The sequence below is a fragment of the Octopus sinensis genome, linkage group LG21, assembly GCF_006345805.1.
Source record: "Octopus sinensis linkage group LG21, ASM634580v1, whole genome shotgun sequence".
Lineage (NCBI taxonomy): Eukaryota > Metazoa > Mollusca > Cephalopoda > Octopoda > Octopodidae > Octopus > Octopus sinensis.
In genome coordinates, this window is record NC_043017.1 from 13,346,995 (window position 1) to 13,369,168 (window position 22,174).

The following is a 22,174-nucleotide window of genomic DNA, read 5'->3' on the forward strand; positions in this document are numbered from 1 at the left end:
ATAGAATAAGTACTAGGCTTACAAAGAATAAGTCCTGGGGTTGATTTGTTCAACTAAAAGCGGTGCTCCAGCATCGCCGCAGTCAAATGACTGAAACATAAAAGAATATATATATATATATACATACACACATGCATATACATACACGTGTGTATGTATATGTATGTGTGTGTGTATATATATATGCGGGTGCCATATAAAAAGCACCCAGTACACTGTGGAGTGGTTGGTGTTAGGAAGGGCACACACACACACACACCTGCTGATATATGCGTCCACAAAACACAAACACATATTGATATATATATTCACACACACACACATGCTCATACATCTATTCATGCTATATACATCCACACACATTCAAACGTATATCCATACACTCACATTCTGATACATGTATTCACACACCTACTGATATATATATATATATCATCATCATCATCATCGTTTAACGTCCGTTCTCCATGCTAGCATAGGTTGGATGGTTCGACCGGGGATCTGGGAAGCCAGAAGGCTACACCAGGCTCCAGTCTTATCTGGCAATGTTTCTACAGCTTGATGCCCTTCCTAACGCCAACCACTCCGTGAGTGTATATATATATATATATATATATATACCCATACACATCTTTTACACTTATCCCTATTTTCTCATGCCCTCGCCCACTCATAATAATCCATTTCTACTTTCCTTTTTTCCAGATCATTATCATGTCTGCCACAATGGATGTCGACCATTTCTCCTCATATTTCAGTTCTTGTCCTGTTCTTTACCTTGAAGGAAGACAGTTCCCAGTAAAGGTTGGTCTTGTTGTTGATCATCTTGTATTCTGCAAACCTGTTGCCATGCTGGGGCACTGCTGTGAAAATGAAAACTACCTGACTGATAAAATGCCAACTGTGTCTGTATCACTTGCAGGGCAACCCAGAAAATCTAATTATTATTTGGTTATGAAATGTAATAGTGTATCTTGGACTACAATATCCAGTGTTATAATAAATCAATAATAAATCTTAGAGCGAGTTATAAACAGTAGCTGCAACACATCGTGACGTATATTTGCCATTTAAATATGGCTAACCCCTAAGGGTGGATTCTACTGTAGTTTGTAGCCCCAGGAGGACACCTCCTCCAGCTGGCTTTAGACACACTTTCTGTGCCCTATCAGTATTTGCAAAGGGAAGCCATCCTTCTCGTCTTCAACTTATGATACACACGGACTCGAGTTTCTGGGTATTGACCCGTCATTGGCGTGTGACAATCACAGTTGTTGATGAAAAGTAGGTTTCCTTAGCAAATACTTATCTCTTTTCCAGTATCGTAAAGACACTGATATCGAAAAGGTGTAATCAAGCAATAATAAATCTTAGAGCGAGTTGTAAACAGTAGCTGCAACACATCGTGATGTATATTTGCCATTTAAATATGGCTAACCCCTAAGGGTTGATGTTACTCTCCTGGGGCTACAAACTACAGTAGCATCCACCCTTAGGGGTTAGCCATATTTAAAGGGCAAATATATAATATCCAGTGTGTTTTTCTATTAAGTTGTGAATGAAATGTGATTGTATATCTACCTTTCGGGTGAGTTGTGAATTGAAGTAGTTTTGGCTGCTGTTTCTAGAAAGCCAAACAACCACATAAAGTTTCCTTTATTGGAATCCGACAGTGATGGCAGTGGCACTGATGATGCCTCTGCTGCTGCCAACGACAACAACAACAACAATAATAATAGTTTCAAATTTTGGCTTAAGGCCAGCAGCTTGTGAGGTGGGGTGGGGTGGGCAGTTAGTTGATTAGATTGATCCCAGTGCACAACTGGTACTTATTTTATCCACCCTGAAGGATTGAAAGGCAAATTTAACCTTGATGGAATTTGAACTCAGAACATAAGGACTGATGAAATGCCGCTAAGCATTTAACCTGGTGTGCTAATGATTCTGCCAGCTTTTTGCCTTAACTCATTAGCATTCAGATTACCCCACTAAATGTAGTACTTATTTATTCACATTGTTTTTAATGAATCATGCATTATCTCATAGCTTCAAGATTTTGATGATGTGATTGTTTACTTTTAGTATGACATTATAGCATGAAAATCATCATTATCATCATCATCATCGTTTAATGTCCGCTTTCCATGCTAGCATGGGTTGGACGGTTCTACTGGGGTCTGTGAAGCCAGAAGGCTTCATCAGGCCCAGTCAAATCTGGCAGTGTTTCTACGGCTGGATGCCCTTCCTAACGCCAACCACTCCGAGAGTGTAGTGGGTGCTTTTTACGTGCCACCCGCACAGGTGCCAGACAGAGCTGGCAAACGGCCACGAACGGATGGTGCTTTTTATGTGCCACCGGCACGAGGGCCAGGCGAGGCTGGCAACGGACACGAAACGGGGCGGTGCTGGCAACGGTCGCGAAATGGAAGGTTCTCTTACATGCCACCGGCACTGATAACACATCTGCAATTTCCATTGATCGATTTCCATTGATCGATTTCAATTCTGATCCTCACTTGCCTCAACGGGTCTTCACAAGTAGAGTTTCGACATGCCACCGGCACTGATAACACATCTGCAATTTCCATTGATCGATTTCGATTCTGATCCTCACTTGCCTCAAAAGCAGATGTTAAATGATGATATGGTATGGATTTCTCTAGCATCATCAATATCATGGCAACGATAAAAGATACACAGTTTGAATCTCTTCAGTCAACCTGCAGCTCTTTCTAGTCCTAAATTGGTGCTTTTAATATCTCATTATCATTAACAGGTGTTTATTATTAGTAAATTTTTCATTTTTTCCAGCTCTATTACACATCAGAACACCAATCAGATTACTCTTTTTCTGCATTAGTCACCGTTTTCCAAATCCACAGAGAAGTTCCTCCAGAGTAAGTGGGGTTTTTTTTGGTTTTTTTTTTGTTGTCTAAAACGAATATTTAGACTGTCCAATGAAGGCATGCAGGTTTCAAATTTCAAAGTCATCGTCATGCCTCTTCTGTAAAAGTGTAATAAATACATACTCATCGAAAAAGTATTGAATAATTCTTCAGTTCACTGTTAAATTACATAAATTATTAAAAACAAACATAAATGTGTGTGTGTGTGTACATACAGATAAATATCCTGTGCTGGTGCCGTGTAAAAGGCACCCATGCTGGTGCCACAATGGTATCATGCAAAAAAGCATCCACTGCACTTTGTAAAATGGTTGGCATTAGGGAGGGTATTCAGCTGCAGAAATCTTGCCAGAACAGACAATTGGGGTCTGGTGCAGCCCTCCAGCTAGCCAGCCCCTGTCAAACCATCCAACCCATGCCAACATGGAAAATGGACATTAGACGATGATGATTTTTTTTAATATATATATTGTTATATTTGGAGATGGTTGTATTTTTTTTGCCAATTAACCACTATGTACTTAGTCAACATTTTAGCTTTATTATTATTATTATTATTATTATTTTAGTATTCTAGACTAAACAGAACAGGAGGAGACACGTGGGATGGAGAGTCACTGAAGAGGTCACAGGATGTGTGATGAAAGATTTCAGACAAAGGACATTAAAATAAGAATAATAATAATAAAGCTGAAGTGATGAACAAGTATATAGTGTGTGTGGTTAACTGACAAAAAATATGACCATCCCTAAATATAACAATATCTGTTTCATGTCTCTCTCTCTCTCTCTCTCCTCTCTCTCTCTCTATATATATATATATATATATATATATATATATATTGGTAAAAACGGTAAGATAACAAAAGAAAGAAAGAGACCTCAATATTATGTAAATAGATGGCCAGATAACCGAAGAGATGGCGTTGTGGATTTCCACCTCGGCATCCGGACTAAGAGTTTTATCTTGGCTTTTGTATAATTGTCGCATATTATTTTACAGATATATATTATATATCATCATCATCATCATCATCATCATTTAGCGTCCGTTTTCCATGCTAGCATGGTTGGACGGTCACAACTGGGGTCTGGGGAGCCCGAAGGCTGCACCAGCCAGTCAGATCTGGCAGTGTTTCTACAGCTGGATGCCCTTCCTAACGCCAACCACTCCGAGAGTGTAGTGGGTGATTTTGTGCCACCGACACAGGTGCCAGACGAGGCTGGCGAACGGCCACGCTCGGATGGTGTTTTTATGTGCCACCACCAGGTTGCCAGACGAGGCTGGCAGACGGCCACGCTCGGATTGTGTTTTTATGTGCCACCGACACAGGTGCCAGATGAGGCTGGGGTGCCAGACGAGGCTGGCAGACGGCCACGCTCGGATGGTGTTTTTATGTGCCACCGACACAGGTGCCAGATGAGGCTGGCGGACGGCCACGATCGGATGGTGTTTGTTACGTCCCCAAAGCACGGAGGCCAGTCTATGCGGTACTGGCTACGGCCACGTTCGGATGATTTTCTTGTGTGCACACCGGCACTGGTACCACAAAGATACAATTCCATTTATGTTCATCTATTTTGATTTGTTTTGATTTGATTTGATTTTCACTTGCCTCAACAGGTCTTCACAAGTGTCACTTGCCTCAACAGGTCTTCACAAGTGTCACAAGAAGGAAGGTATGCACAGGTGGACTGTCTCGTCTTTCGGATGGTGTCTTATGTGCCACCGACACAGGTGCCAGATGTGGCTGGCGAACGGCCACGATCGGATGGTTTTCTTGTGTGCCACCGGTAACTGGAACCACAAAGATACAAATTCCATTGATGTTCATCTATTTTGATTTGGTTTGATTTTCACTTGCCTCAACAGGTCTTCACAAGTGTCACGCGTGTCACACACTTGCCTCAACAGGTCTCCACAAGTGTCACACACTTGCCTCTGCCTCAACAGGTCTTCACAAAGTGTCACACACTTGCCTCTGCCTCAACAGGTCTTCACAAGTGTCATAAGAGGGAAGGTAATCACAGGTGGACTGACTACGTCGCCGGGTCTTTGGATGGTGTTTTTATGTGCCACCGACACAGGTGCCAGGTGAGGCTGCTGGCGAACGGCCACGATCAGATGGTGTTTGTTGTGCCCACAGCACGGAGGCCAGTCGATGCGGTACCATATATATATATATATGTAGGTCCCGGTTGATTCGGGTTAACCACAGTAAATAAGGTACTCAATACATAGTAGAGTAAATTAATTTATTATATAGAAGGAGCTTCTACAGGACTAGAACTGTTTCATTCAAGAGAAATCTTCAGGAAGCTAGTTAACAAGAATTGTATTGGCATTTATACATTTAGGCAGGTTTAAAGGGGTGTTGGTGGGGGACTTTTTGGGGTAGGCATAGCGCAAAATATCATACTTGGGGGAGTGGTCAAGGAGTCAGTGTTAATTAGATAGAAATAAATAAAAAAATAAAAAAATATATAAAAAAAAATATATAAAAATATATAAAAAAAAGGGATAGAGTTTTAGGTAAATAAGGAGATTCTCACTTATACCTATGCACCTATGTATACATATATACACACACATACAAACATATATAATATACATACACACAACGTACAACACACACACATAATAACATATATATACACTTACACATACATATACATATCTAACATACACATATATGTATACATACACACACTCACATGCATACACGTATACACACATGTATATTACACACACGAGCACACATACATATACAAACAGAAAATATATATCCACATACACACACATACTCACATACACGCATACATCCACACACACACATATGCACACACAGCACACTAGTCCCTATATACACATATATACACATACACACACATATACACACACATACATATACATACATATATATATATATATATATATATATATATACAATATGTGTACCTATGCATACCTACACATACACACATATATATACACATACAAATACAGACCCATTCCCTAATTTTAATTTTATTATCTTATTTATAACTTTTGTTATCTTTGATCGCTGGTCACAAACATCTTGGCTATGACAGCCAGTCCATTTATCTGTCTACTGGAAAACAAGCACTCATTTACTCACGCACACTCTTTAGCACGTACACTCACTCATTCGCACACTCATACACATACACGCACGCACGCGTTATATTCAGACATACATACATCTACATACATTCACGTATATACACATACGTACGCGTACCTACAGATTCATGTCTACACTCTTAGAAGGCTAGTCTATACATAACACCCAATAAATATAAATACACACACATACTATACACCTACATACAAATACATACATGTATATATATATATACAATATATATAACATATTCACTATATATACATACATATATATATACATTATATATAATAATATACATATACATATATACATATATACCTATATAATAGATACACACACATACACATACATACATATACACACATACCATACATACGTATACATACATACATACATCCATACATACACTACATTTATACACATACACACACCCACACGTATACATATACGTACATATATATACGCGCATGCATACACATACAAATACATACACATACGCATATACATATACATACATACACATACACACACACATATATATAATATTATATATATATATATATATATTATATATATACATACACACACATACAATACATACATACATATACAAATATATGCACACACACACATACATCATACTCATATACATACACGCACCAACACATGTCCATGCGTACCAATACACACACACACACACACGCGCGCATCCATATATACACATAAGTACACACTGCGTAAAAGTATACATATATCTATGCTTACACATACACACACACACACGTGCCTCCTTATATTCATACTTACATGCATACTCAAAAAATAAGTAATAGTATAAGTATGTATGTATGTGTGTGCGTATATTTGTATATGTATGTATGTATATGTATGTGTGTGTATGTTATATATATATATATATATCTATATATATATATATATATATATATATATATATGGTGTGTGTGTGTATGTGTATGTATGTATATGTATATGCGTATGTGTATGTATTTGTATGTGCATGCATGCGCGTATATATATGTACGTATATGTATACGTGTGGGTGTGTGTATGTGTATAAATGTATGTATGTATGGATGTATGGATGTATGTATGTATGTATACGTATGTATGTGTATGTTGTATATGTATGTATGTGTATGTGTGTGTATATATGTATATATGTATATATGTATATGTATGTATATGTATATATATATATATTTATATATATATATTTATGTATATATATGTGAATATGTATATATATATATACATGTATGTATTTGTATGTAGGTGTATATGTATGTGTGTGTATTTATATTTATTGGTGTATATGTATAGACTAGCCTTCTAAGAGTGTAGACATGAATCTGTAGGTACGCGTACGTATGTGTATATACGTGAATGTATTAGATGTATGTATGTGAATATAACGCGTGCGTGCGTGTATGTGTATGAGTGTGCGAATGAGTGAGTGTACGTGCTAAAGAGTGTGCGTGAGTAAATGAGTGCTTGTTTTCCAGTAGACAGATAATGGACTGGCTGTCATAGCCAAGATGTTGTGACCAGCGATCAAAGATAACAAAAGTAATAAATGAAGATAATAAAATTAAAATTAGGGAATGGGTCTGTATTTGTATGTGTATATATATGTGTGTATGTGTAGGTATGCATAGGTACACATATGTAATATATATATATATATATATATATGTATGTATATGTATGTGTGTGTGTATGTGTATATAGGTGTATATAGGGACTAGTGTGCTGTGTGTGCATATGTGTGTGTGGATATGTGTGTGTATGCGTGTATGTGAGTATGTGTGTGTATGTGTATATATATTTTTCTGTGTGTATATGTATGTGTGCTCGTGTGTGTATATATACATGTGTGTATACGTGTATGCATGTGAGTGTGTGTATGTATACATATATGTGTATGTGTAGATATGTATATGTATGTGTAAGTGTATATATATGTATATATGTGTGTGTGTGTACGTATGTGTGTATGTATATGTATATATGTTTGTATGTGTGTATATATGTATACATATGTGCATAGGTATAAGTGAGAATCTCCTTATTTACCTAAAACTCTATTCCTTTTTTTATATATATTTTTATATATTTTTTTTATATATTTTTTTATTTTTTTATTTATTCTTCTATCTAATTTAACACTGACTCCTTGACCACTCCCCAAGTATGATATTTTGCGCTATGCCTACCCCCAAAAAGTCCCCCACCAACACCCCTTTAACCTGCCTAAATGTAAAATGCCAATACAATCTTGTTAACTAGCTTCCTGAAGATTTCTCTTGAATGAAACAGTTCTAGTCCTGTAGAAGCTCCTTCTATATAATAAATATAATATATATATATATATATATAATATATATATGTATATATATATACTATGTATGTGTGGTGTGTGTGTGTGTATAAGTGTGTGTGTGTGTGTGTGTATATATATATATATGTATATAATATATTATGTGGTGTGTGTGTGTTATATATATATATATATATATATATATATATATATATATATATATACACAACAAGAAATAATATTTGTCTCTCTTTATAGAAACAAAAGGGTTTATAGGACTGCAAAAGAAGTTGCTCAAATATAAATGAGACACAAAGATAAAGAAGCATTGGGTCAACAACTTTGTATACAACACCACCCTGCTGTATATAAAGTTGCTGGTTCAAATTTAATGTTTGTTCTATAACCAATGCTTCTTTATATATATATATAGTGCTTCGTATTAATCAGTTTTTTTCTAAACTCAATTCCTTGAAAAAAAAAAATAAATAAAATGGAAAAATATCTTTTCCTAACAAAGAATTTTTTTTTCTTGTTCTGCAGTGAGGATATCTTGGTTTTCCTAACTGGTCAGGAAGAAATTGAATCCATTGTCAAACAGATCCGAGATATTTCCAAAGACTTAATTGGTGAAGCACCACCTATGTGTGTCTATCCGTTATATGCTGCTCAAGCACCAATTGCCCAGTTACGAGTTTTCACTCCTGCTCCAAAAGTAAGTCAAGCTCTTTCTTGACCATATTTCTTATGAAATACATTATTTCTCTTTCAGAATCCAGGTTTCCCAACATTGAGTTCACTTGGACCACAAAGTCACACCTCGGTTGTACCTTAATTTTACCTTGAAGAATTTTGACAGGTGTGGCTGAGTGGTAAGAAGTTTGCTTTACATAGTTTCAGGTTCAGTCAAATATCTTCTACTTTAGCCCCAGGCCAACCAAAGACTTGTGAGTGGATTGGCAGATAGAATCTATATGGGAGCCCATCATGTGTATGTGTGTGTGTGAGAGTCAGTAGATGAGATCCAGAGATTCTCAATATAGAAGACACTTGGTAGTGCTCGAATGATTTGAACTTACACACTGAAACCTAAGTCTGCATGGTAAAGGACTTAGGACTAAGTCTGTATGGTAAAGAGTGGCTATAAGAGGAATCCAGGTGAGCAGATATTCCCATTATTCTCTCTCTCTCTCTCTCTCTCTCTCTCTCTCTCTCTATATATATATATATATATATATACACACATATATATATATATAATCTGCTAGAAGGTGTCATAAAATCCATCATTCTGTTCATCAGGTAGCCCTGGCTGAGGGGCATAGGCTGAGATGATGGTTGCTAAACCATGTTGCAGCACTAATCTAATCTTAAGTATTCTATCATAGACTCTGACTACCTCAATTACCTCATCAACCCATTTCTCTGCAAGAAGTATACCCACAGCCCCTCCCCCATCAGTGTTCCCTGCCCAGAAAGTCTTATACCTATGTTCTTTGCCTGTGAAGAACCTAGTAGAACTTCCTCTCCACCTTACTTCTTGGATGCAGTGCAAATCTACACATCTCTGTTCAAGCATCTTAACAATCTCACCAGACCTACCTTTCAGTGTGCCAACATTAAGTGTACCAACCCTGAGCATGTGGGAGGTGTGGGCCTGTGAGGTCCTGGGATGGGGGACAGCAGCGTCATGTACTTGAAAAGAAAGCTTGCATTTGGCAGAATTCATGATCATACAATAGCCTTCAACCTGCATACACTACACCATCATTTTTATGCACTACGTAATCGCTACATTACATAGGAGATAAACTCTAAGTCGGAATGGGGGAGCATTAAGCCTTTGGAGGTGTTCATGAGAGAGACATCCAATAGAGGTCAGAGAATAGACTTCTGGTACAGGTGGTGGGGGTCAGGAGGGCGGGTGCACCGTGAAGCAGCAAAAAAACTCAGGCTGCCAATGTGAGAGAATATTGATGATAATAATGAGATAGAATTGGGCATTTGAAATACCTAACTACAGCTGTGACCAAGAGTTTTCGGTCAGCCAAATGGTGACAAAATTAGAACCAAGAGTTTTCAGTTAGCCAAACTGTGGTACTTAATTTACTGACCCTGAAAGGACAAACGACAAAGTTGACCGTGGCAGAATTTGAACTCAGAATGTAAAGATGGATGAAATGCTGTTAAACATTTTGCCCAGCGTGCTAACAATTCTGCACCCCCGCCTAATAATAATAATAATAAATGTTTTTAACACCTATGATAAACAAGCTCAATATATTCATTTGAAGTGATTTCCATAATTGTGTTTTTCACATTAGCTGCTGATTATTTTCTCTGTGTTCATTATAATTATTTCTTCGTTAAGGGAACACGGAAGGTAATTGTTGCTACTAATGTTGCTGAGACATCTTTGACCATTAAAGGCATCAAACATGTTATAGACTCTGGTATGGTGAAAGCCAAGTAAGTACAATTGGCTTTTAATTTTGTTTTGTTCTGTTCTGTTCTGTTTATGTCTACATCATCACTAGCATCAAAGACATTTGTCACCAATATCAGCAGCACCATTCATATTCTCTTGTCTGCTTCAGTTTCCATTTGGCAAATGGGTTTTATGTTGTCTTTTAGTGAGGTCCAGAGTAGTGTTGTATGTATGTGTATAGTAGAGCAGTGTCTCTCTCTCTCTCTCTCTGTATATATATATATATAATAATTATTATTTGAGGGAATAAAATCCAAACTTACAAGGAAAAAGAATTCAATTTAGAAATACTAAATCAAATTTCACACAATATAATATATATATAAAATATTAGAAAAAAACCCACCTTTTATCAATTCAAAATGAATAATTAAATTACACCATCTAGAAAATTACTTATAATAGAAAAGTTAAAATTAAAATAACAATAAAATGTAAAGATTAAGTAAATTACAAAAATAATAAAAATGTATATAATCGGTAGATAATTAGTTTTTTTCTAATATTTTTTATATATATATATATATGTGTGTGTGTGTGTGTGTGTAGTAAGCCACTATATCTCTTATATAGTATGCTCCTCTGAAGCTAGATGTATAATGTCAGTGTGCATACCCGACAGAGTGTAAGTGCACTGAGAGAAAAGTTGGACATAAGAAGCATCAGATGTGGTGTGCATGAGAGATGACTTCGCTGGTATGGTTATGTGTTGCTCCTGTGCCGGTGGAATGGAAAAGGCACCATTCAAGCATGTTGATGCCAATGCCAGCTAACCGGTCCCGTGCCAGTGGTATGTAAAAAGCACCCACTATGCTCTCAGAATGGTTGGCATGAATAAATAAGCATTATATTTGAGCGTAATCTGAATGCTGAAGCAGGAGATAAAAGAAATGGTAAAGAGAAATTTTGGTGTTTATTGCTTTTCTTGTTTTTATTTCTGCAGACTTTTCAATCCTTCAATTGGTTTGGATCTTTTGAAAGTGGTGAGAGTGTCGAAGGCACAGGCTATACAGAGAACTGGCAGAGCTGGGAGGGAGTCTCCTGGTACTTGTTACAGACTTTATACAGAGCAGGAGTTTGAGAGTTTTCAACCAAACACTCTTCCAGAAATACAACGGTCAGTACCACTACTTCCTAAGTAAAGGGAAATATTTCAGTAAACATGTCGTTATCATCGTTATCTTGATGTCCACTCTTCTGTTTACATGGGTTGGATGTAATTCATTGTTGTCAGAATTTCTATGGCTGGATGTTCTTCCTATCACCAGTCCTCAACCTGTTTCGAAGCCAGGTTAATATGTCTGTTAGATCTTAAAACAGGAAAAATTCAACGGTTGGATATCTTTCTGTAGAAAATTGCGAACAAGTGACACTGCTTGTATGACGGTCTCATTCATTTACAATTAGCTCATGATGTCAAGATAAGAGAGACATGAAAATATCCATGTACACACTCGCTCTCTCTTACTCTCACACAATAGGTCTTTTTCAACTTCTGTCTACTAAATCCACTCAAAAGGCTTTGATCTGCCTGGTGCTGTAGAACAAAATACACACTTAAAGTGCCACATAGTGGAACTAAATCTAAAACCACATGGTTGCAAAGTGAACTTTTTAGCCACATAGCCATACCTGTCCCTGTATATATATATATATGTTTGAGCAGAAAGTCACCTCACTGGTGAACGCACAATCTAGGGTTTTTATGGATGACCAGTTGCTCATGCATGCCAGCACGGGCAACTGCCATCCCACTGATCTTATCCAAGGGAAAAGCAAAGGCTGATGCAGCTTGACACCAGTGATGTCGCAACTCATTTCTACAACTGAGTGAACTGGAGCACAACACGCAGCCCAGTCCGGGAATTGAACTCACAACCTCATGGTTCTAAGCTTGACACTCTAACCACTGAGCTATGCACTTTCACAACTGTGTGTGTTTGTGTATATATATATATATATATATATATATTAGTTGATTTCTCCAGTCGTGGTTTACATCATATAGGAAGAGTAAAAGAAAAATATAGAGAGTTAACATAAGAGATGCAGGATTGGTGCACATACTAGGCTTGGTGGTCAGCAATGAGTAATTATTAGATATTTCATCATTTTGTGTAAACACCAAAAAATTTGATAAAAGTTGAATTATTTTGTATGTATGCCATATTTACTAATATTACTCATGATGGCAAAAGTATACTTTCAAAGTTACCTGTCATATGAAGAATAACACTCGTGTGTGTGTGTGTGTGTATACACATACATATATTTAAATGGTCCATTGTTCATCTCTCTCTCTTTATAAATATCTATCTATATATTTTCAAAATTTGTTTTGCAGGTGTAATTTATCTGGAGTAGTGTTGCAGATGTTGGCCATGGGTATTAGTGATGTTGTTAACTTTGACTTCATGGACAAACCAACAACACAGGTAAATATTTTCAACTTAAACAATGTCTGTGTGTATGTTGTGTTGTTTGTTTGTTGGTGTGTGTGTGTAGGGATAGGTATAGGTGCTTGCATGTGTGGTTAAGAAGTTCCCATAAAAACAATGTTAGGGGATTGCTGCCACTGCATGGACCCTGAAGGCTGATATCTTCCAGGTTGACCAATACCTTGTATGTTTTCAGTTGGGCTGTACCTACGGTATAACCTTAGTTACTAAACTGCATGTACAGGTCACCAATGCATATGGTAAAGGTGACTTCATCTCTGGTTCAGGTCTGGTGGAATATTTTAAATTCCACCTGAAAAGACATATAGAACTAGAGAGGAGGAACCTGAGCAAGAAAGTGTTTGATGAAAGGTGGAAAAATGTGGTGAGTAAAAAGTCCCTCACAAATACGAGATAGGTCGTAAAAAAGGAAAAAAACATAAGGTTAAGTGTCGTGGCGGGGAGCGAGGGGTCCGTAGACCCGCCCCACTACATTTTGTAAAACTGTCCTTGTAATTGTTTTATCATACGAACTTTAAATTCATCATGCATTTTTAATCGACCCCAGAAAAGCATTTTATTGTTGTAATCATTCGTGATTGTATTGTACGTTCTATGTCGCCCCTAGTGGGTAATAAAGAAATTAATGCATATGGTAATTCAAGTTATTGTATTGTCAGCTATAATAACTGTGAATGTAAAGGGAGGTAACTAAAGGTAGGCATTTCGAGGGGCGACTAATCTTAATCTAACCGTCTGTTTTATGTTTAAGGTTAGCCTTCTCAGTAATCACTGCCATCGGCATGGGTAAACCATTCAATCTGAAGGAAATTTAAATTATTAGGCACAAGGAACAGCAAACAGCAACTCTAACCAAATTACTTTGTGACTTTAATTACTCAAAGATCTTGGCAAAAAGAATTGTTCACAACTTCAGTTTAAAACTTTTTTTATTTCCAGATCAATACTTCTGGTATTGATAATGTTTATAAAGAAAAAAACAAATATTGAATAAAAAACCAGAGACCAAGGATACTAGTAGGAGCTTTTCCTAAGCAAGAATCATTTAATATAATTTTCAAATTTGAATCTGTTTGTGTATCATAGAGATACATCATCATCAATGTTCAATTTTTCATACCTGCATACGTCAAACAGAATTGGTAGATTGTCTGTGGTCAGATGTCCTTTTTGTTGCCAAACCTTACCTCTTTCCAAGCAAAGTAATATTTTCCATGGTCAGATATGTTTTTCACAGAAGACTGGAAACAGAGAACCTCACTTGTATGATGGTGATGCTCATTTAAATCTATTATGTGATGTTAAGACAAGGAAACACACACACATCTGATGAGCTTCTTTCAGTGTTCATCGACCAGATCCACTCACAAAGCTTTGGTTAGTCTGGGGTTATGATAGAAGACATTTGCCTCTGCTGCTACACAGTGGGACTCTGTACCCAAGATCAGAAGTTTGGGAATCAAGCTTCTTCTCAGCTACGCCTCATCATCATCATCGTTTAGCTTTCCATGTTGGCATGGGTTGGACGGTGCAACTGGGGTCTGGGAAGCCAGAAGGCTGCACCAGGCCCAGTCTGATCTGGCAATGTTTCTACGGCTGGATGCCCTTCCTAACGCCAACCACTCCGTGAGTGTAGTGGGTGCTTTTTACGTGCCACTGGCATAGGTGCCAGACGGGGCTGGCAAACGGCCATGATCGGATGGTGCTTTTTACGTGCTCCTGGCACGGAAGCTAGTTGGGGCGGCACTGGCAACGGCCACGTTCGGATGGTTCTCTTATGTGCCACCGGCACTGATATCACAGCTACAATATGGACATAATTATTTTCACTGTACCATTTAAACACTTGCAGTTTCTCTCTCCAGTAGAATGTCTCTGGCTTTATTCCATTGATAACATGTTGTCTATTTGGATAATTTTGAGGACTTAGTGTTACAAAGTACAACACTGAAACCTGCAGAGTGGCTAAGGTCTCATGACTCCACTTTGTACTTTCAACAACATATGAACTTATTCAAATTCATAGAATTTATTAATACTTTAGCATTTAAACTGGCCATATCTGGCCAAAATGATCTCTCTATTTTATCCTCTCATATTTACCTTACATTGAGATTTTGATGTTATGATTGTTTATTTTTAGAATGACAAAGCTACGAGGTATGACTATTTTACATCAATGTAATTAAATAAGCAGCTTTTTTTGCTAAAATGGGTGGTCACACAACTAGCCTAACTGCACTATATAGTGTTATAGTTTAACGTTATTATACAATTGATTATTAATGGGGAAAACAACGTCTATATGGCTTCCAACCATCTAACTCCTATCTATATCAGGTAGGTTAGCCAGAATGTTTGCCAGAGATGTCCTCATAGCTAACTCATTGTCTTCATATTTCTTTTTCAGTCAATCATAAATGCTCTTGACCAGCTGAATTTTTTAGGGGCTGTGGAAAAGAAAGAAAAAATCCAGGTAAGTTGTAGAAAAGCTAGACAATTCATTTACTGTTTGCTGTGAATCTACAGTTGAACAATTAAGGTTCCTGGCCACTAATTTAGGGAGTAGAGGAGGTGGTCACACTACTAGCATTTTATTTTGGTGTATTTGTTTGTTTAACCCTTTAGTGTTCACATTATTCTGCCAAAATTAATGCTTTTTAATCCACATTGTTTTGAACTAATCATGCATTATCTTGTAGCTATGAGATTTTGATGAGGTAGCTGTTAATTTTTAAAACGATTTTGTAGGGTTGGTGTGAAAGACCAGATCTGGCCAGTTTGAACATAAAACAGGCAGAGTACTTTTGGCCGGATATGGCCGGTTTAAATGCTAAAGGGTTAAAGTGTTTTACCTTTGTAGTATGGGTTTGGATGGAGATATAGTTGAGGTTGGGTTTTACGGCTGGGTGCTCTTACTCTTGCTGATCCTTACCTCTGTTTAAAGTGATATCTTTATTCTTGTGGTCTTGGAATATGCAGAGCAGCAGGTCATACTGCCAACACAGAATTAGATGTTTGGATGCTGATGTTTTGACACAGCTGACTGGACATTTAGTTTGTTTTGGCACTGGAACCTAACACACTCACACACACACTGCATAGAAATGTACATACAGATAGTGAGTGAGAGAGAGATAGAAAGAAAGAAAGAAAAAGGCAGACATAACTAGATACTCACACATATAAACAGAAGAAGGGAGTGAACGAGACTCTGTGCCCTTTAACCTTTAGCATTTCATCTGGTCATATCCCCGTACTGGTGGCACGTAAAAAGCACCCACTACACTCTCGGAGTGGTTGGCGTTAGGCAGGGCATCCAGCTGTAGAAACTCTGCCAGATCAAGACTGGAGCCTGGTGCAGCCATCTGGTTCGTTAGCCCTCAGTCAAAATCGTCCAACCTATGCTAGCATGGAAAGTGGATGTTAAACGATGATGATGATGATGATATCCAGCCCAAATATTCTCTCTTTTTACTCTTTTTACTTGTTTCAGTCATTTGACTGCGGCCATGCTGGAGCACCGCCTTTAGTCGAGCAAATCGACCCCGGGACTTATTCTTTGTAAGCCCAGTACTTATTCTATCGGTCTCTTTGGCCGAACCGCTAAGTGACGGGGACGTTTACACACCAGCATCGGTTGTCAAGCAAAGCTAGGGGGACAAACACAGACACAAACACACACACGATATATATATATATATATATATATATATATATATATTATATATATATATATATATATATATACACACACACACATGGATACGACAGGATTTCAGTTTCCGTCTACCAATCCACTCACAAGGCATTGTAGGCGGGGCTATAGCAAAACAGAAGACACTTGCCCAAGATGCCACGCAGTGGGACTGAACCCGGACCATGTGGTTGGTTACAGCTACTTACCACACAGCCACTCCTGCCCATTTTATGTTAAAACTGACCAGATGCAGCCTCTGACACCCACCCTACGATGCCATTCTAATAATATACAAGCATCCCATTGAAAGCTCAAGGCTATAAGATAATGCAGGGTTAATTCAAACAATGTGAATAAATAGGCAATCATCATCCTTTAATGTCTGTTTTCCATGCTGGCATGGGTTGAACAGTTTGACCAGAGCTGGAGAGCTGCACTGGGTTCCAGCCTGATTTGGTTCGGTTGAATGGTTTTTGTGCGGCACTGGCACAGGACTCTTGCAGGCCAATCCTTAACGCCTCTGCTGTGGAAGATGGAGAAATCTGAATGCTAAAGCGCTGAATAGTTAAGTCAAATTTAGTGGGAGCTGATCCCTGACTGAAAAGATATCAGCAAATACCAAAAGAATTATGTCTTCTGCATCAGCCCTTTTATTGTCTGAGACCCTATTGTGTTGATCTGCAGATCAATTAATCAGGGAGACGAATTGGAAAGTGTTTAGAAGGCACAGGAGTGGCTGTGTGGTAAGTACCTTGCTAACCAACCACATGGTTCCGGGTTCAGTCCCACTGTGTGGAATCTTGGGCAAGTGTCTTCTGCTATAGCCCCGGGCCGACCAATGCCTTGTGAGTGGATTTGGTAGACGGAAACTGAAAGAAGCCTGTCGTATATATGTATGTATGTGTGTGTTTGTGTGTCTGTGTTTGTCCCCCTAGCATTACTTGACAACCGATGCTGGTGTGTTTACGTCCCCGTCACCTAGTGGTTCGGCAAAAGAGACCGATAGAATAAGTACTGGGCTTACAAAGAATAAGTCCCGGGGTCGATTTGCTCGACTAAAGGCGGTGCTCCAGCATGGCCGCAGTCAAATGACTGAAATAAGTAAAAGAGTAAAAGAATTGCATATGTTGGAACAAAATCAGTTTATGTATGAACCGTAGTTAGCTTAGTGTAGCTGTTAGTATACGTTTATTCTGATAATGTATATTGTCTGTCACAATGGCTCCCTAGTACCTCATGGTCGCACACCAATATACCAGGGTTCCCCTAAGCAGTTGTGAGCCAAGGTTTGCATGTTGTGTCTCTCTCTCGGCAGGTGGTCATGCCTTGGTGCCCATTAAACACTGCTAGACAATAACAATGATGAGTTTATAGTATTTAGTACTCAGGTGCTCTGCATATCTTTGGAAAATGGTAAAAGAAATGGCAGAAAGCAATGAATTAAGTAAAGAAAACTGCATGGTTGCAAAGCAAATATCTTAAACACAGCCATGTGTGTGCTATACATGTATGTGGATATGTGTGTGTGTGTGTGGTGTATATATATATATATATATATATAATGGGAAGGTTTATGAAAATAAACAAAAGACGAAGGCAGGTGGAGTACAAACCAACAAATGTATTAGTATGGCGCTCAGAATAGAAATAGAAAAAGTCTTTTACGTTTCGAGCCTACGCTTTCGACAGAAAGATACACAGAAAAAAAAAGGAAGAAAAAAATGTATATATATATATATGTGTGTGTGTGTAATATAATATATGTGTGTGTGTGTGTGTGTGTATATATATATATATGTGTGGTGTGTATATATATATATATATGTGGTGTTTGTGTGTGTGTGTGTTATATATATATATGTGTGTGTGTGTAATATATATATAATATATATATATATATACATAGGAGGTAGGGGAGGTATGAAAAAGTGGTTGAAACAAGAGATTGATGTTTAGATATTTGTGACAACTCAATTCCACAGAATATATAGAAATAGAATGTGTGTATAACTGTACTTATATGTGTGTGTGTATAATATGGGTGTGTCATAGAATAATCTGCAGTGTGTGTGTTCTACAAAGAAGTCCTCAATTATAACAACTATAATTAAACTCAGTTAATTGCAACATAGAATTGGTTACCAAGAGATGAAACAGTGCAACTTCAAAAATAGAAATTGCAGTATTTTGTTTCTGTCTTACATAACTAGTTTTATATTGGTTACCCAGGGTGTATGGTATGTGTGTGTATGTATGTATATATACATACATACACATTCATACATACATACATATGCTGTGTTGCTCACAGATATACTTTGTGTAGCTCATCTTGTTCAACAATATTCTAAATGTCATCTCCACTAATAAAGCTGACCTCATTCTCAGTGTAAGTGCAATAACCTACACGCATAAGATATCTGGTACTGCCCCCCCCCCAAAAAAAAACAACAATGAAAAAAAGAATTGTCAGTACAGCTTGTCTCAAAGTACCTTTAACTTCTTCCTAACCTAATTTTTCAAAAAGCCAACTTAAAAACCATTGAAACCATGAAAAGTAGATAATGTATTCACTCCACCCTCTTCTGCATTTCACTGACATGATCTGAAACAATACTGCTTGTTTGTTTTACATCTGTTTTTCCATGTCAGCATAGGTTAGATGTATATATTATTGAGGCATTGTTTTACAATTGGATGCCCATCCTGTTGTGGACCATTACCTATTTTTATGTTATGTAAGAAATCTCTTACTCCATATGTCTTTAACCCTTTAGCATTTAAACTGGTCATATCTGGCCAAAAGTATTCTGCCTGTTTTATGTTCAAGCTGGCCAGATCTGGTCTCTCACACCAACCCTACAATATCGTTTTAAAAATTAACAGCTACCTCATCAAAATCTCATAGCTACAAGATAATGCATAATTAGTTCAAAACAATGTGGATGAAAAAGCATTCATTTTGGCAGAGTAATGCGAACACTAAAGGGTTAAAGACACAAAGCACATGGACGATTTGTTAATAGCAGAAGTAACAATACCACCATTCATAGCTTGCAAGTTTCACAGAGCACATGTATGCATGCGCGCGCGCACTCACACACAGCCCTAGGCCAACCTTGTGAGTGAATTTAACCGATGGTAACTTGAAAGAAGCCCTTTGTCATCATCATCATCATCGTTTAGCGTCCGCTTTCCATGCTAGCATGGGTTGGATGGTTCAACTGGGTTCTGGGAAGCCAGAAGGCTGCACCAGGCCCAGTCTGATCTGGCAGTGTTTCTACAGCTGGATGCCCTTCCTAACGCCAACCACTCCGTGAGTGTAGTGGGTGCTTTTTACATGCCACCGGCACGGAGACCAGACGAAGCTGACAACGGCCACAATCGGATGGTGCTTTTTATATTATATATATGTGTGTGTGTGTAGACACACACATACTTCAGCTTCTTTCAGTTTCTATCTACCAAATTTACTTAGAAGGCCTTGGTTGGCCTGGGACTATAAGTAGTCCCAAATAGTTGAGAAGCAAACTTCTCAACCTGCGCCAATTGACTAATGTAATAATTATAAAACCATGTCTAATTTAATGTAATTATAACAGAATGGTGTCTGTTCTAATTTTCAGTTAACATCCATTGGTAAACAAATGGCTGCATATCCTCTAGATCCACGGCTTGCGAAAGTAATCTTGGTTGCAAAAGATTTTAATTGTTTGTAAGTAAATATTATTTTAACACTCTTATTTTTTTTTTCTAGTTTCAGCTCAGAGCTGCGGCCGTGCTGAGAGCACCGCCGTTTAAAAAATTGAACTTTTTATAAAGAACTAGGCGCAGGAGTGGCTGTGTGGTAAGTAGCTTGCTAACCAACCACATAGTTCTGGGTTCAGTCCCACTGCGTGGCATCTTGGGCAAGTGTCTTCTGCTATAGCCCCGGGCCGACCAAAGCCTTGTGAGTGGATTTGGTAGACGGAAACTGAAAGAAGCCTGTCGTATATATGTATATATATATATATGCGTGTGTGTGCTTGTGTGTCTGTGTTTGTTCCCCTAGCATTGCTTGACAACCGATGCTGGTGTGTCTACGTCCCCGTCACTTAGCGGTTCGACAAAAAGAGACCGATAGAATAAGTACTGGGCTTACAAAAAGAATAAGTCCCGGGGTCGAGTTGCTCGACTAAAGGCGGTGCTCCAGCATGGCCGCAGTCAAATGACTGAAACAAGTAAAAGAGTAAAAAGAGTAAAGACAGTACTTCTGGGAGGGATTGAACCTTGCTCACAATGTGTAATATAGCATGTGCAGTTACCCACATAACCACAAAATACATTCTCTTATTTTATGTCTGTCTTTCCATGCTAGCATGGGTTGGATAAATATATTGTGAAGAATGATTTTACAGCTGGATGCCCTTCTTGTTGCTAATCCTTACTTGGGATTTGAGTCGAGGATTTCTCATTACACCCCTCTTTGAAATTACAGAAGTGGCAGGCAATTTGTTAACAGAGATTCCACTTGTATAATGGTGATGCTTGTGTGAAGGCGGCAAGCTGGCAGAATCGGTAGCACCCTGGGTGAAATGCTGAGCGGTATTTCGTCTGCCGCTATGTTCTGAGTTCAATTTCCGCCTAGGTCGACTTTGCCTTTCATCCTTTCGGGGTCGATTAAATAAGTACCAGTTACGCACTGGGGTCGATATAATCGTCTTAATCCGTTTGTCTGTCCTTGTTTGTCCTCTCTGTGTTTAGCCCCTTGTGGGTAGTAAAGAAATAGGTATTTCGTCTGCCACTATGTTCTGAGTTCAAATTCCGCCTAGGTCGACTTTGCCTTTCATCCTTTTGGGGTCGATTAAATAAGTACCAGTTACGCACTGGGGTTGAATTATCAACTTAACCCATTTGTCTGTCCTTGTTTGTCCTCTCTGTGTTTATCCCCTTGTGGGTAGTAAAGAAATAGGTGATGCTTGTGTTTATAACTCTCCCATGAAATCAAGACAAGAGGACACACATATATTTTGAAGTGAGCAGAGGTGCCGACAAGAACCAGCTTCAAATTATTTCATTTGTAGTGATTGTGCATTTGTAGCATGCAGCAAGGCTGCTCACTTCCCACAGTAGAAGACATAAACCTACACAAGAT

General features: G+C 38.1%; 1 protein-coding gene across 3 annotated transcripts in view; it reads left to right on the forward strand.

The window, feature by feature from the left end:
- Nucleotides 1-22,174, forward strand: part of LOC115222895 (ATP-dependent RNA helicase DHX33) — an 85,335-nt gene that overhangs the window by 18,455 nt on the left and 44,706 nt on the right. For all 3 annotated transcript variants that reach the window (XM_029793281.2, XM_036512037.1, XM_036512036.1), the window contains exons 7-14: nucleotides 706-804; nucleotides 2,812-2,897; nucleotides 8,937-9,108; nucleotides 10,765-10,862; nucleotides 11,825-11,998; nucleotides 13,226-13,316; nucleotides 15,751-15,816; nucleotides 20,667-20,755. In XM_029793281.2, the coding sequence (XP_029649141.1) occupies nucleotides 706-804; nucleotides 2,812-2,897; nucleotides 8,937-9,108; nucleotides 10,765-10,862; nucleotides 11,825-11,998; nucleotides 13,226-13,316; nucleotides 15,751-15,816; nucleotides 20,667-20,755 (875 nt within the window). The remainder of the gene's footprint in view (nucleotides 1-705; nucleotides 805-2,811; nucleotides 2,898-8,936; nucleotides 9,109-10,764; nucleotides 10,863-11,824; nucleotides 11,999-13,225; nucleotides 13,317-15,750; nucleotides 15,817-20,666; nucleotides 20,756-22,174) is intronic.